At 40.9% G+C, this 16484-nt stretch overlaps 1 protein-coding gene across 1 annotated transcript in view; it reads right to left on the bottom strand.

The window, feature by feature from the left end:
• Positions 1-965: 965 nt before the first annotated feature.
• The window catches only part of HOOK1 (hook microtubule tethering protein 1), a 46710-nt gene continuing 31191 nt past the window's right edge, over positions 966-16484 (bottom strand). The window contains exons 17-22 of the mRNA XM_067535438.1: positions 16219-16253; positions 9806-9888; positions 9312-9412; positions 8840-8941; positions 7768-7836; positions 966-4729 (exon numbers count right to left, since the gene is read on the bottom strand). Coding sequence (XP_067391539.1) covers positions 4562-4729; positions 7768-7836; positions 8840-8941; positions 9312-9412; positions 9806-9888; positions 16219-16253 — 558 coding nt within the window. The 3' untranslated portion in view covers positions 966-4561. The remainder of the gene's footprint in view (positions 4730-7767; positions 7837-8839; positions 8942-9311; positions 9413-9805; positions 9889-16218; positions 16254-16484) is intronic.

Raw genomic sequence — 16484 nt, 5'->3', positions numbered from 1 at the left:
TGCTCTTCCCTTCCTCTCCTCAGAAGATTGCATTGAGAAGGGTTTGGAGGCTCTTGACAAATCCATAATCAACATGTGAGGTCTGGAGCTTGGGGTGGTCTGGGGGCTAACAGGAGCAGGACAGACATGACCTGGTCCGGTTTCCTCCGCATCTGGCACAGAAGAAGTGCTCATAGATCGTTCCATGAGGAAAAACGTTTTTGGAAGGATTCCCTCACTTTGTGTCCTCTTGAGAGAGAAAAAAAAAAAAAAAAAGCAACAAACTGAGCACTAAAGTATGGCTTCTCTGAGACAGAAGCAGCACTTTGATTGTCCATAATTTAAATCCTGTGGATTTAAGACTCTGACATATTTTGGGGGCTGGGGGTCCAGACCCATGCACTACTGAAGCTGAAGATCTTGACCCCTCCTTTTTTTTTTAAACTTGACCACACACATAACTACACTAAGGAATACTAAGCTCCAAACTAGAGAACACTTGCACAAAGATGCAGACTCTGAAAAGGTTTCACTGCCATGGGAGGCAAGAAGGAATGGATGAGCAGTTGTATCACTCCGCGCTTTATATGCTTGGCTACGAAACACCAGAGGGCATGTGGGGTGTAGGTGTAATTCCAAATGGACAAAAGAATCCAATCTCATGTGCATATTCCAGTGCTAAAAGTGGAATACAAGTGGACAATCACTTGAAGAAAAGTTAGTAATGCATCTTGAATGGAAACAAGAGCAGAAAGGTAGGAAGAATTAAGTTATGCAGGACTTGGATGGCAAGATAGAGGAGTTCAAGGTTGATTTAAACAATTTATAGCTTGTTACCGTCAAACATTTTAGGCACAGTAACATAAACACCCAAAGATGCTGATCAGGACACTGTACAATCTTAGGGATAGGTACGGCTTTTATCACAAAGAGTTTACGGCATAAGGACTATTAAATGCAGTACTTAAAATAAAGAGACCACTGAATTCATTTTAAAAATCTTTATGTGAATATAAAAGAATATTTTCCACAGAAAGAATAAAACCAGTTTAAAAATTAGTGCAATATTTTTTTCAGTTTTATGTGATAACACAGTTTTTACATTTGTTTTAAAAACAGAAGATGTAGACTTTGATACACCATAAACCTCAAACCTGGCAAGTGGAATGAAAAGCAAGAGTTTTGGGAAAATTACTTTATCAGACATCATTTATTTTTTTTAAATTCCTAATCTATGACTGCTTAAATGAAAATGAGTATTGCTTTTACCAAGTAAATGTTAAAAATAGAAAATAGAACACTCTTCCATACTTCTTGTAAAGAAAAAAAATCAATATTAGATGAAATTTTCATTAATTTCACTGCATATATCTTTTTCTCTTAAAATACAGGTGTGTTAAAAGATGCCTGATACACCTAGGAATCAGAGAAATCCAATAATCCAAAATTAAGATTATTAATGAAATCCATCAGAACAGCCATATTTTCAACCAAAGCAGCAGAGTTAATCCCACACAAATATTTTATTACAAATTAAATTAAATGGTCTCAACCCCAGCTAGAATCTCTATCCCCAAAAGCAATGAAACAATCCTCTGATAATTTACAACATAAGGAACAAAGGTCATTTTTCCCCCTCATCATTGGATCTGTATTACCATTTTTATTAGAAAGTTACTTCTTTCCAACATTATTAGCTGTACTGGAGAAATACAGTAGGAGTCAATTATCTCACTTATTAATCTGTATGCATTTATAGCTGTGACATCTGGACACAGCATAAATTAGATTTATCACAAAATAGCAAATAGTCCCAGTCTCTGGATCATCCCAATTGTCCACATTAAGTAAGTATGAACTACAATACCAATTGTACATAGCTCAGTAATTTGTAGCTAAATAATTCAACACTTTTTTAGAGTGTTGAAGGTAACAAAGATTATCAAAACATGCTCAAAATAAAAGGTTAAGCCTTCTTATTATACCACCTTAAAACAAGTGGAAATAAATAGTACATTAATGGCTTGTGATCAAACACTGAGGTCTGTTGATCAATTCCTCACCCACAGGTGGACGTCCAAATTTAACCAGACCTGTGGAAAATAGTTCTTCTTCCACAACTTCTGACTAGTCCTGAATAGATGATGTTACATACTGCTTTACCAGTTCCAATAATTCTAAGTGACACCTAAATACATAGTGATGGCCATCACAGAAATACCCAGTGTAGATAACCCTTCCCTGAAAATCCAACCTGTCCTTGAGTAACCATTAAAAAGTTTTCTGCTACTTAGCTGACATAGCCTCAGCTAAGCAAAAGGGATCCTATTCCTTATTCAAGTTCTTTGGAGCTAGTGTTTGCAGTTTTGAGAAGGGTTTATTAAAGGGTTCTATTTCTACTAGCACCTGACTTTTGATACTGACATTGCACCACTAGTGTGATAAAGTATGGCAGAATGCATTCGGACTATATTCTAGGTGAGTGATTTCAAAAGGAAGCCCAGGAGTTACTGTGCTTGTGAAATCACATTTATAGGGGAAACACCTATCCAACACTATTAGTGATAATTCTGTCCCACATTTGACAAAGAATGTATTGAAATACCAAACTTTTAAAACATAAGCGTCATCATAACATATCTGCAAAAGTTGCCGTCCCACTCTCCCATTTCAATAATATTAGCAGGGAATCAGAGCTTAGAAACATACAAAAATCACATCCCAGCAATATCAATGCATCAGTAAGAGACTAACAGAAACAGAGAATTCTACAGGACAGATCTTGAAAGACAAAATAACAATTCATTTAGAATATTTATTACAAATATATTAAGTGTAGTATAGTGTTAGATTTCAAATAAAGCTTTCTATATTGATAAACAGTTTTAGGAGGAAATAAAATTGAATGCCTAAATTTATAATACTGTAAAGAGAGCAACACACTTTTTTGAAGAAACAAACTCTACAAATGAACGGACTTTTTCTGCGGAATCATGCAGGAGGCCCAGTTCCAGAATTATCAGGATCTTAGGGCAGCAAGAGATCAAAGGATAAGCCTTATTTAGAGGCTTGTGACATATCTAATGAAATGCCAGAGTACTCAAAATTCATATTTCATTACAAACTCAAAAATAGATCTATTTTTGAATTTTGCAAGACAAACTGAATTTGAGCGCTGGACTAATAATTAATATTGAAAAGATACATACATTCTTCTAATCTAAGCAAGTGATTGTGTTTACTATACTGGGCTACAGATTGTTATGGTAGCTTCACATCTTTACCTTAGTTTGTTAGATTTGATTTCTTTGAAATTTGCTGTGATTTTATTCAGTGTTATTTTACTTTTGCTGTGACAAGTCAGTTTATAAAGATCATGGAAAATTCAAAAATATTTTTAAACAGTGCATTCTTATAAATGTTTTGATGTGAAAAGAGATTTCGTAAACCAACGTCAACTGAAGTGGTGTATGGATGGGTATGAAACAAATACTATATTTCACACCAATCCATCTAGCTACGTTCATCTGCTGAGGTCTAGGATTCCAGAGGTCTTGTACTTTTATCATTTCCATGCCAAACAATCTATTTTGCTAACCATGTGCAAAGAACTCTCCACTAACCTATCTGCTTGATTAATTCACAGTAACTAAAGAAAAATACATAAAAACCTGAGGAATGAGAAAGTGATTTCTATGAGCAAAGCTCTTTAACTGAACTGAATAAATATTAGGGATTCCTTCCCGCCCTAAAGATTGTAATAAAAACTATATAATACAACTACATCTTTAAAGTGTTGGGTTTTTTTAAAAACATTATTGACTACTACATTAATTCAAACAAACAGACAGACTTTCTGGCTTTAGTGAATTCAGCACCTTAGACAGGTTTTCCTTAAGTATACATACAAATTTAAACATATTAAGTGGCTACCATTTTAAGTAGATTGAAACTTTCTGCTTCTTGATTAAGCTAGTGATATATCTTCTATCTTAAAAGTTAAGTCCTGAAGTCACTAAATTGTTTTGGAATGCAAAAATCCTCTTGATTCACAAATGCATTGTTTTAAAACTATGACCTCTTCTAGACAAAGGACTAGGTTTTTTTTAAGTTATAAAAAACCCAACAAAAATACCTAGTGTTGTTAGTTTTTTTAAATATGTTTTCCATAAAATTGTTCTTCTGTTAAAAAATCAGTCACTTTTCCAGACTGAATATTAAATATAATATATATTGCCAATTTTTTGTATTTATGTACAATATACTCTGAAGACAAATATAAATCTTTAAAGCTGTGCTTGTAAAACACATATTTCAGCTATTCAAATCGAATTCCATCTATGAAAATAGTTACAACGTGCTGCTTTTTAGAAAAGATCATTGGTGCAACAGTCCTTAGTAGACTGTGTGTGGTGTTGATTTTTAGAAACCACCGACCAAATTAACGTATCACTGCATTCAATAGATTTTGATGTTAAAATAGCTGAGGCCCAGCTTCACAACCTCTTCCTCTGTCAGGTAGTTAAAATGGAAGCTACAAAATACTTTAAGGACACTTTAGTGTAAACATTTCCTTTGTGGTTTAATCCGATGTTGCATTAGGTACTTTAATAGAGAGATTCCTTCTGGTGTTGGTGACATGTCGTTGCTGCGCTAGGAAGGAGCGTCCAGGAGGGCATGACCCAGGGTCTTTGCCGGTGCTGCTACCCACCAGTCTGGATTCCATACTGAGCTTCTGGAACGCCAGGCTCTGGAAAGAGATAAAATAAGCAAATTAGACAAGTTTTTCACATCATCAAAAGCAGTTGAAATTTTGCATATGCCATTTATACCTGTGGTACTTGCATCCAAGTAGCCATTTCGTAAGTTTCATTAACTATCTGAAAGGTGCTTTTAGGTAGTATTTCTACTTTGTAGATAGATTGCTATAGACTTAAAGGAGTTCTAAAAAAGTTCTCAGTACAGAGATTCATTAACAATTATTTACACAGAATACACAAAATATCCAGTACTCAAAAGTTAGCAAATGCCAGAAATTAAGATGGTCTGACCTTAATTTAGTCCCCCTGTGCATATCCATACTGTCTTTAGTTACATGATAACATACTATTTTTCAACAGGACCCCTGGCTTATTCTGTGAGCAAGATGGGGAATCAAAGTTGTGTAGAGAAAAAGGCTTTGTAGAACCCCTGACTCATTTGCTGCAGAAGCTGGATGATATAAAGTGAATGAGGCAGAGGACTGCAAGAAGAGAAAGGATGTCTCATGTTACAGTTTAATGCAGTTCTGGAGAACTGCATTTTATCACTGCCTCTGCTACAGAGTTCCTATGTGATACTGGACAAGTCACTTAAATCAATGTTTTTCATGGGCAGCAACTACCTGAACGTTCTTCGTTTTCTCATAGCCTACCTTGAAACCCGGGGTCTGATCTGCAGAAGTGCTAGGCACTCGCAGCTGCAACTAAGTCAATAGGAACTATGTTTTGAACACATGTGCTATATAATGCTAAGCACTCTGAAAAGTGTTTCAAACTGGGCACCTCAAATTAAGTGATACCTTTGACCTTAATCTCTGTGTGCGTCAGCTCCCCATCTATAAAAAGGGTAATACATTCACAACATCCATATGAGGTGAGGGTGTAAGAGAAGCACTCAGGTATTACAGTGATGAGCACCACAGAAATGCCCACGAGAAAGTGAAGGATTTTTTGCTGAGCTGTGTTTGAGTAGCATACCGTAAGAAAGACCTAAAACAAAAAAACAGAACTATGAAGATAATACAAAATATTGACTAAGTGAGCGCCATCAATCCTGTGCACTGAATGAGCCAGGTGTCCTGTGGAAAAGGCAGCATGCGATCATGTAATTAGACTGTATCAAAATGCATATGCACAAGAGGGCTGAATAAAAGTTACACAGACAACCTAATTCTGCATTTCCTAACTTCTGTGTGCTAGACTCTGCAGCCTTAATAACGCTTGTGTGTGTAACTTCCTACACTCCATCATGTAGCAATGTACTGACATGGGTTATCCAGCCAGAGTTGGAACCTCTATATCCATTGCACAGACCATACCATTAGAGCTAATGGAGTAATAGATAGAAGAAGTAGGTAGTCATCCTCCATATGGGGGATGGGACACTTTGCCAGTGGGTTTCACAGATATTTGCTGATAGCAGAGGAATGTTGAGACTCTGGGACCTTGGGTTCCATTCCTGGCTTTGCAGGAGAACAGGCTCTACTTGTCCTGGACCCTTCTGCCAGTTCCACTCACACCACGCTTCACCCTTTCTGTCCCATCTCCTCCAATCTGCCCTTGTCCATTCTCTTCCCTTCCCCAGTCCTATTCTCTTACCCAGCCAGTCCCAACCTCCTCATCTGATCTCGCTCTCTCCTGCCCTCAAGTCCTCCCCCTCTGCTTCTATTTCCCTCCTGCTACTCATTCCCAATTCTAGACTCCCTCGCTAGGCTCCTCATCCAGTCTTGGCCTCTCCTCCTCCCTCTTATCCCAGCTCCTTGTCCCAGTCAACCCCAGTTTGCACCCGACATCCCAGATATTAAGTTCTGTCTCCCCTCCCTCACCCTACCATCTCCCTCACAATGGTTCCCAATCCAAGGTTCTTTGATCAACCAGTTGTGCAACCTTACAGTAATTTCATCTACACCATATTCCCTAGCTTGCTTATGAGACCATCAAGTGGGACTGTGACAAAAGACTTACTAAAAATCAAGATATCACATCTACTGCTTCCCCCCCCCCCCTCCACCGACCCCTGATCAACAAGGCTAGTAACCCTGTCAGAGAAAGAAATTAGTTTCATGTGGCATGATCTGTTCTTGACAAACCCATGCTGGCTATTTCTTAGAACTCTATTTTTTACCTGCTTACAAAGTGATTTTGTTCAAGTATCTTTACAGGTATTGATATAGGCTAAATGTTTTATAATTCCCTGGGTCCTCTTTGTTCCCCTTTTTAAAGATAGGTACTATGTTTGCCCTTCTCCAGTCCTCACCTGTTCTTCGTGAGGTTCTCAAAGATAACTGCAAACGGTTACGAGATTGATTCAACTAGTTCCTTAAGTACCCTAGCCGACTGATTTGAATACATCTAACTTATCTAAATATTCTTTACCCATTTCCTTATTTTGGCTTGTATTCCCTTCCCCCTTGTTTATATTGTTTGCGTTGAGTAATCTCGTCACCATTAACCCTTTTAGGGAAGGCTGAAGCAAAATATTTTCCCTTACTTTGTTCTTAGAAATGGCTGTTATTGTCTTAAAACTGTTCTAGCTGAAAAAGACATTCCAAAAACAATTCAGCCTGAGACAGGCACCCACTACACAGAATTTGAGTCTCAACGGTTAAAGTTTGGTAAAAAACAAAATATGCTTGTTAAGCAACTGAAAACATGGGTTTCTAATGGGAAGTGGCAGGCAACCTTGATATTGGCTAGTGCTAATTGCCCTGTCTATAACGTATGTTAGTATTTTAGAAAAAGACTACGGATATTTTAGCCTCCATCCTGGACATCTGTGCAAAGATAACTGTACAGAATTGGATTTCTTCCCCATAGGTAACCAAATTTGTAACACATCTAAAAAGGTAATCAAGGGTTTAAAAACACCACAGTAGAACACAGTAGTGTTTAATGAAACAGGTTGTAAGTATGGAATAGATCAAGACAGCAATAAAAATGATAATTTCAAATTGTTTATAAACTCATCTTGAGTACTTCTGACCTTTAAATTACCATATTGACAAAAAAGTGGATTGTTTTGTCCCACCTTGTTATACCATGCAGACACAATTAGCTTTTCTTCATAATCACGCAACTTGGCAATCTTACATTCACCCTAGAGAGAAAGATTAAACAGACTTAGAAACAGACAATACTCAAAAGTTCTGAAGAGTGTAGATTATTATATAAACTTCGTGAGAATCTGCTCTCCTTAGAGGACCTGACTGAGATAAGCACATGCAGTAGAATGATATATAAATATTGCAACTAAAACTGTAAAACAATTAAATAGATTTTCAAAAGTGACTATCAAAGTGATGAAAAAGTATTATAATAATAAACAGTTTCATGGATATATAATCAAGAGTATGTTCAGTGCAAATATTTCAGAATTCCACTGCATTAGCAGCCATAAACGAGCCATTTTCCCCACTGATTTAATAATCTAGGGTCCTGGCGTACTGTCCGTACACTCAGAAAAGTCAAAGGGAATTTTGAGTGCACAACACCACACACAGGATCAGGCCCTTAAAGATTTAAAAACTGTGTTTAGAAATTGTATATTTACCCCAGTGGCTATCACTAGGAACAGCATTTTTAGTATTATCCATGTAATATTTTAGTGTCTCTAATATTATGTTAATAAACTCTATATCAAAATACAGAAAATGACATACAACAGTCTAAATTATATTTAAGAAATCATACTTTCTATTAAAAATGAATGGAATTATACAGATTACCAATTACCATAGTGCACTGAGCAGTCTAATTAAACTGGAGTTTAATTTAAATCCCTTTAGGAAGTTTTAAATTCATACACATTACTTTTCATAAGGATTTAAGTATAGAATAAAGCACAACTGAAACCTTAAAAATAAATACTCTTTAATATGCATATATGTGAACGGTCTTGATAGAATCACCTCAGGATACAATGTCTGAAAATCAAGATAAAAGCGCTATGCTTGATGGGTTGAGCAGTTCGAGTAATAGCAAGGTAACTGAATCAAAGAGAGTCTTTGCAGGGTCTCACACACAAGTGAGATTTCCAATTAGGACATGCTATAACATGTAACCTTTAAAAAGAAAAACAAATATATATATATATGTTTTACCTCCAGTGCTTCAATTTTTTTGTCTCTCTCTGTTAGCTGCTTTCTCAGCAACATAATTTCTGCTGAAGCTGGATTTAGTTTGGGGTCTAATGTTTTTATCACCTGTATAAGGAAAATCAATATATCATGCTTGATGTTTCATCTTCAGCAACCTCACATTTCAGTAGGTCACAGCAGAAATGTGGAAATAAAACAGTGAAAATCAACAGTGAAATCAAAAATGAAGGACACAATATTAGCAAGTATGACAGAAAATGCCAATTAGTGCAGAAGTGTCAATAACAGCTTCTCATATTTGGGATTATATTCTACACTACGCTGCATGCAAGTTACAGTAACTAGGGAATTTAGCTTAAAAATGTAAGATAAAACCACTTTTAATACAGGATATCTGAGAGGTCTGTCAGCATCACTGATTCATATAGGTGAGGGGAGAGAAGAGAGACTATTTGTATTGAAATATAACACTCACATTTCTTGCTTTCTCCAGGTACATTTTATATCTTTCTTCCATTGCTTTCATGTCTTCATCTTTTTTACGCAAAGCTGCCTCCAGCTCATTAATCTTTTGAGCTATTTAGAAAAAAACATTTTAAAATAACACCAAAATGAAAGGAGACCAGGTATTTTTTAAAGCTTCATCAATATTCTGTTTGTATTTAGGATGCAATGCTTTAGGCTCCTGAAGAGTTCTAGGCTATATAAATATTTCAGTATAATTTAGAGAGAGAAATGATAGAGCAGGTGAGATGTTATTTACAAGAAATTAATTTATATTTCAATAGCACTTAAAGGTGTTTGTGTGTGCATGCAATGCACACGCCCACTTCTTTTTCTGTTTCAAGTTTACACCTTAAATTCTCCAAGTTAAATTGGTTTGAAAATGGTATCTGATGCATAGAGGCAATTATGTGTACAGAAGTACTTTCAGGAGCATTTATTATGTGCCCTAATGAAGATACTTACAGTTCTGATTTTCATCTGGCTGGAGCTCTGCAAAAAGGGCCTCATTTTTCTGCAACTCATCTTGGACTTCATTCAGTTTTTCCCTATGGATTCAAAGATTTGGTCCAGAGGTTAGGCTAATGCTAACATTCTACACCTCTAGTAATTGAGAACTTGGGTGAAAATTCTTCAACGTGGTAATGTATACTGAAAAATGATACGAGTAAAAAAGTTTTTAAAAAGAAAAACAAACAAACCAACCCAAACCAAGCTATTCTCTCAACTCAAAATAAAAAATAATGTGTTGAAAAAAAGTGTAAAAAGTCACCACTTCTGTAGAAAGCCACGGCATGCCTGACATTTAGAGTGGAGCCTCTGGTCCTCCCTGGTAGTGCACAGCTTAGGATAGAATACCGGGAGAAAAATGTCCTGGCTACTATGAAAGTGTAAGACCACCTCTGGGAGGAAGGACAGATATAGTCAAAGTCTACCTTGTCCTTAAAGAAAACAGTACATGGTGGGGTGGTTCAGAGGTGAGGGACCTTAATCTCGGAGACTCTTCTGGTCCAAGTAAAAGCCACCAAGAAGACTACCTCCCAGGATAGGTAGAGTAAGGAATAAGTTGCCATAGGTTCAAATGGGGGCCTTGTGAATCTTGACAACAGTAGATTAAGGTCCCAGGGAGGCAGGGGTTGACACACCTGGGGGTATAGACGCTCCAACACTTTCAAGAATTGGGAGTAAATCGAGTCTGAAAACACAGACTGGCATTTCATCAGGGTATGGAAAGCCGAAATTGTGGCCAAGTGAACCTATCCAGACAATACTGCAAGACTTTCCTTCTTCAGGTGGAACAAATAGTCCAGAATAAGAGGTAGGGAGGTCTCATTTGGCAGGACCCCTTTCCATGTTGCCCACAATGTAAATCTGTTCCACCTCGCCAAATATGCTGTTCTGGTCAATGGCTTCCTGCTATTTATTAAGAACGGTCTGTAAAAGCGCAGAGCAATTGCGTTCCGCTTCACTCTGCCACAAAGCTTCCAGGCCATCAGATACAGTGACTTGAGGTTCAGGTGGAGCAGATGACCATGCTACTATGAGATCAGGACCGGGAGCATCAGGAGGCTGATAGGTTTGTCTACTGACAGGTGCAGCAGGGCTGTAAACCAATGTTGTTGTGGCCATCCCGGAGCTATAGGATCATCCATGCTTTGTCCCTCCTGACCTTGAGCATTACCTTGTGGATCAGGGCTGTGGGAGGGAAGGCATAAAGCATACTCCCTCCCTAGGGAAGGAGAAAGGTATCCGAGAGGAAGCCTGGGCTGTGCCCCAGGTATGAGCAGAATGGGGGCATTTTCTGTTGAGCCTGGTTGCAAAGAAATCCACTTGGGGAAACCCCCACTTCTGGAAAATAGCCTTCAAAATGTCCAGACAAATGGACCACTCATGATCGTTGACAACGAATCCGTTTAAGGTGATCTGCCAGTTTGTTCTGTGAGCCTGATAGGTCAAACGCTTCCAGTAATGCAGTAATCCCAGTTTCAGTACTTCCTGGCACAAGGGGGAAGAGCAAGCTCCACCATGTTTATTTATATAGAACACTGTCATTGTACTGTCCGTGAGTACGGAGATTCACTAGTTCTGCAAGTGGGATTGAAAAGCTTGGCAAGTTAAGCGTACCGCTCTTAACTCTCGGACATGGATGTACAGTGTCAGTTCTTCTGATGAACATAGGCCCTGAGTCTTTAGGCACCCTCAGTGGGCTCCCCATCCCACATCCGAGGTGTGGGTGACCAGCAACATCGAAGGGACGGGCCTCATAAAGGCGACACCCCTGCACACCATGTCCCAGTCCAACCACCACTGAAGGGCAAGAATCACTGCAGGTGGGATTATGATCACTTTGTCTAATAGGTGATGGCCTGGTACATATACTGACGCCAACCATGATTGGAGGGGTCTCAGTCTGAGTTGAGCATGCTGCATCACGTAGTATAAGAAGCCATGTGAACCAGGAATTTCAAGCCATTCCTTCTTGTGGTGATGGGAAAGGTCATCAGACCATTTATGGAGGGCTTCGATGGCTCTGAAACAACTCTAGAATGGAGGCTCTGGCTTTGGTTGAATCGAGGACTGCTCCTATAAACTCTATCCTCTGGACTGGCGAAAAAGTTGACTTTTGTTCGTTTCTCAAGAGCCGCAGATTCCAGAAAGTGGACTGAACAAGCTTTATGTAAGCTTCCACAAGTTCCCTGGAACGCCCCTTGACCAGCCAGTCATCCAGGTATGAGTAAACCTGCACTCCTGCTTTCCTGATGAAAGCTGCCACCACGGCCATGAACTTTGTGAATACCCTCAGAGCCGCAGACAGGCCAAAAAGATAGCATCGTTAATTGATAATGGTTGTGGCCTACTATAATTTGGAGGTATTTCCTGTGGCCTCAAAATATGGCTATATGAAAATATGAGTCCTTCAAGTCGAGGGCGGCATATCAGTCCCCTGGGTCTAGGGAAGGGATAATTGAGGACTGGGAGACCATTTGGAACTTCAACTTCTTCATGAACTTGCTGAGGTTTTGCAGGTCAAAATATAGGCCTGAGGCCCCACTGGATTTCAGGATCAGAAAGTAGCATGAGTAAAACCCCGTGCCTCTTAGTTCCATTGGAACCTCCTTCTCAGGTCCCACCCTTAGAAGTGACCATACTTCTTGGCTTGGAAGTCTTTCGTGAGAAGGGTCCCTGAAGAGGAACAGGGAGAGGAGGTGGAAAGTAGGGGAGGAAATAAACTGGCAGGTGTATCCCATTTTTACTGTGCGGAGCACCCTGTGATCCATGGTGATGTTGACCCCTGCCCGGTAAAAGTGGGACAAACGGTTCTCAAATGTAGGGATAAGATTCAGGTTCTGGACTGGTGTGCCACCCTCAGGTGCACCTTCAAAAGTTCTGCTTAGGGCCCAGTGGTGGTCTCGTGGGCACAGATGTGGAGGCCGACAAAGACTAATTGGTATGCCTCCCAAAGCCCTTGTTTTGCCACCGCCTGAAGTCCTGTCTCTACTGAGATTGCAACAGGCAGAAGCGACCCGAAGGTTGGGGCCTGAAGTGATTTTAGGATGGGGCTCGAGTGTGGAGGTCCAGAGATTTCAGAATGGTGCAGGAATCTTTCAAACTACGAAGCCACACATCCATTTGTTCAGAAGAGAGGGATTGACCCTTGAATGACAGGTTCTGCACTCTTTGTTGTACTTCATGGGGCAGGCCTTAGGACTGAAGCCAAGAGCTTTGTCTCATTACCACGGCTGTGGCCACAGCACAGGCTGTGCATCCACAGCATCTAAGTCGGTTTGGAGGGATGCTTTGGCTATCACCCTGCCTTCCTCCACCAAGGCTGCAAACCCTGATCTGGACTCCAATGGTAGGAGTTCCTTAAATTTTAATATAGCTGACCAGGAATTAAAATCATACTGATTTAAAAAAGCCTGGTGATTAGAAATCCTCAGCTGGAGGACCTCTGTGGAGTACACTTTCCTCCCTAACAGGTCCAGTTTCCTGGCCTCCTTAGCCTTCGGCGATGGATCTTGTTGATTTTGTCTCTTCCATTCATTGGCTGTGCCCAGGAGCAGGTGGGAAGTGTGTATACAGCTACTCGAACTCCTTCAGGGATATGAAATACTTTTGACCTATTTCACCGTGGGTTGGAGGGATGCAGGACTTTGCCATGAGGTCTTTATGGGTTGCAAAATGGCTTCATTCAGAGGTAAGGCCACCCTTGCTGGTCCAGATGGTGTTAATATATCCACCAAGGCTAGGGCTGACTCTACAATCGCCTCTATCTTCAGGCTGAGGCTTTGAGCAATCCTCTGCAAAAGCTGCTGATGAGTCATATAGTCATCCTGTACCGGCATTATGGATGTTCCAGCCACTGCTTCGTCTGGAGAGGAGGTCAAGGTGGCTAGAATTGTTCCAGGGTCTTGCATCTCCTATGGTGCTGACAGACCCCCCTCCCCCCATGGGAGTATCATGGGCACCCGCCACCTCTGCCCCTGGGACTGAACCCCTCTCCGATGGGATGACAGGGGCGCTCTTGTCTCTAAGAGCGCCGAGTGCAACTGACCTGTATAGGAGCTTTAGAAGGCCTGGGTTGCCCACAGTGCCCACGGAGGTGTCATCTGCCATTGGTTGGGGAGCCATGTTAGTGGGACAGGCCCTGATTCATGGCCACATATTTCTGGCCTGCTTGATGCCTGCTCTTTCGTAATCCATAAGACTCTGCCTGAGATTCTGAACAAGAGGAGTCACTCCCGGGTGACCATGGGGATGCCGTATCCCTCGGTGCTGTTCAGCAGTACTGGGAGCGCAACCGGTGCTAGGGCTTTGAGCCTGGCAAAGCAGAGAAAAATGGGTCGGTACCTTGCCATCATCACTGGCTTGCCCGGACTGGGACTTGCCTCCATGGGATGGCTTCCTGCGATGCTGGAGCTATCCCCTGTGGGGTTTGGCCAGGAGGCGACAGAGGTGCTGAGAAGGTCAAGAGACTCCTCACCGACTCATATGGCTCTGGTGTTAATGGTGCTGCCAGGGTTGAGTCTCCTTCAGGGCTCACCCTCAGTGAGTCCATGCACGCCAGTCTCAATGGTTCCCCCTCCAGGGCCAGAGTCAACGGCATTGGCTGGTTGATGACCACCAGAGTGGTCTGACATGAATCTCACTCTCTTCATAGCCTTCCTTGTTTGGGAACGCCCTTGGGCCGATTTCCTGGGCGTCAGGGAAGTATGTTGGTGCCAGGGATCCCTGGGCCCATTGAGACTCCTTAACTGAGGCCAGGGCACTCCTAATTGAAGAGGTACTTGGTGCCAGATCTGGTTGTCTTGCCAAAGAGAGGTAAAGTGGCCTCCATTAGAAGGAATTTGAGTCTAATATCCTGCCCTTTTTGGTTCAGGGTCTACAATTCTTGCAAATCCAGCACTCTGCCTGAACATGCCCCTCTCCCAAGCACTTCCGGGAGCTGTCATAGGGGTTGCTTACCAGTAAGTTCTTTGGGCAAGTTGCACGCTGTTTGAAGCACTGGGATCGAGGCATGTCCCAGGGCCACAGGCCGGTTAGCCCCACAGAGCAGGGATTCTAAGTAATCTAACTAACTAAGTGCTCAATCTAATTAACTATTTACACTGTATTTACAGGAACAACCACGAAGGATTATTGCTTGTGAAGCAAGAGACGAACAGCGTTCCAGCAACCATCACCGATGGAAAGAAGGAACTGAGGGGGCGGCAGCTGCCTATATACTGCGCCATGAGGGTGCCACTCCAGGGAGCACGAGAACCGACCTGGCAGATACTACCAGGGAAAAGCTTCTGGTGACTATGTATGCGGTGCGCACACACCTACATTGGAATGGACATGAGCAAGCACTCTAAGAACTATGGAATCAAAACAGTTAAAAAGCCTGTGGTGATGGGAAGGCTGGGTAGTTCAGTGCAAGCTTAAACAAAGGGGTACAGCAGTAAGTGTTCAGAGCTGTAAGTGAGGATGTGTCCAGACCAGACATTACTTTTCAGAAAGTTAAAATTTACACATGCATGTTGCAAGTGTGGGGGGGATCAATACGGACAACACTTGGAGAACATGGACATTCACCATGTTTGCATAAACACACCATTTTCAAGGGATCTCAGAACAGTGACTTGCAAAAAAATGTCTGCACAAAACTTGGCAGCTACGCTTCATCGTGATACAACTCTGTTTGTGCAAGTTAGCTCACTAAATAATTTGCTTCTAACCATAAACCTGAACTTATAGTCAACACACACTGCCCCAAGCAATGGTGGAGATAGGACATGGAGCTACACAAAACCTGGCAGCTTTGGCTGGCATAGGCAAGTGCTGGGGTTTCTAAGGAGTACAGGACTCCTAGGGTGTTGGGGCACAGGGGGCTGCTGTTCAGGAAGTAGGGCAAACTCAGTGCAGTTCAGGAAGTAGGGCAAACTCAGGAACATAGGAGGAAGAGGGAAGTTAGAGGGAGCCTTGCGACCTCACTCTGGGGGGCTGAGAACCACCACCCATCCTGGAGCTCCTTAACTGAAATCCAGCAAGGAGAGGAAGGAGAGAAAAGATGTCTGCCTAGCTGCATACTCAACATTGTAGAAACGGCCCTGCTGACCTAATGACAGAGATTCCGCAGCCCAACCAAAAGTGTGAAATTCAGGCTGAGCTGCAGGCAGATGTCACGGGGCTGTCAAATGAGTGACTATCACATGACATGTGCCCTGATGAGGTGACTGAAGGACAAACTGGCAGTTTTAGCTCTGAATTTCCCATCTTTGGAAATAAGGCTGACCTTTAAAGTGTTTATATTTATTTATTGCTTATGTCAAAGATATAAATTAGAGGTCAGTTTCTTTTTTGACTGTATATAAATATCAGTTAGTTTTACTTACAGATGTGCTTCTAACCTCTGCTGCAGCTTGCTGGGCTATAAAAGGTAAGAGAATTAAAAATGAATTTAGATACATAGTTCAGAAAACTAAAACTATAACTCTAGGTGTATGTATAAACAGGAGTCCCAACTTTTACAAATAGATTTTGTAAAAGTTTCACTTTTTAGATACTTTTACCACGTATATTTTGTCACGCAATGCAGAAGTGTAATAGTCTTTAGGCATTTATATAATTTTATTCATATTCTTTATATCACTCTGACATT

Source organism: Emydura macquarii, unplaced genomic scaffold, assembly GCF_026122565.2.
Source record: "Emydura macquarii macquarii isolate MOO-44397 ecotype Brisbane River unplaced genomic scaffold, CSIRO-AGI_Emac_v2 contig_3506, whole genome shotgun sequence".
NCBI classification, from domain to species: Eukaryota; Metazoa; Chordata; order Testudines; family Chelidae; genus Emydura; species Emydura macquarii.
Note: the sequence above shows the minus strand (reverse complement) of the source record. Positions and strands in the feature narration are given on the sequence as shown.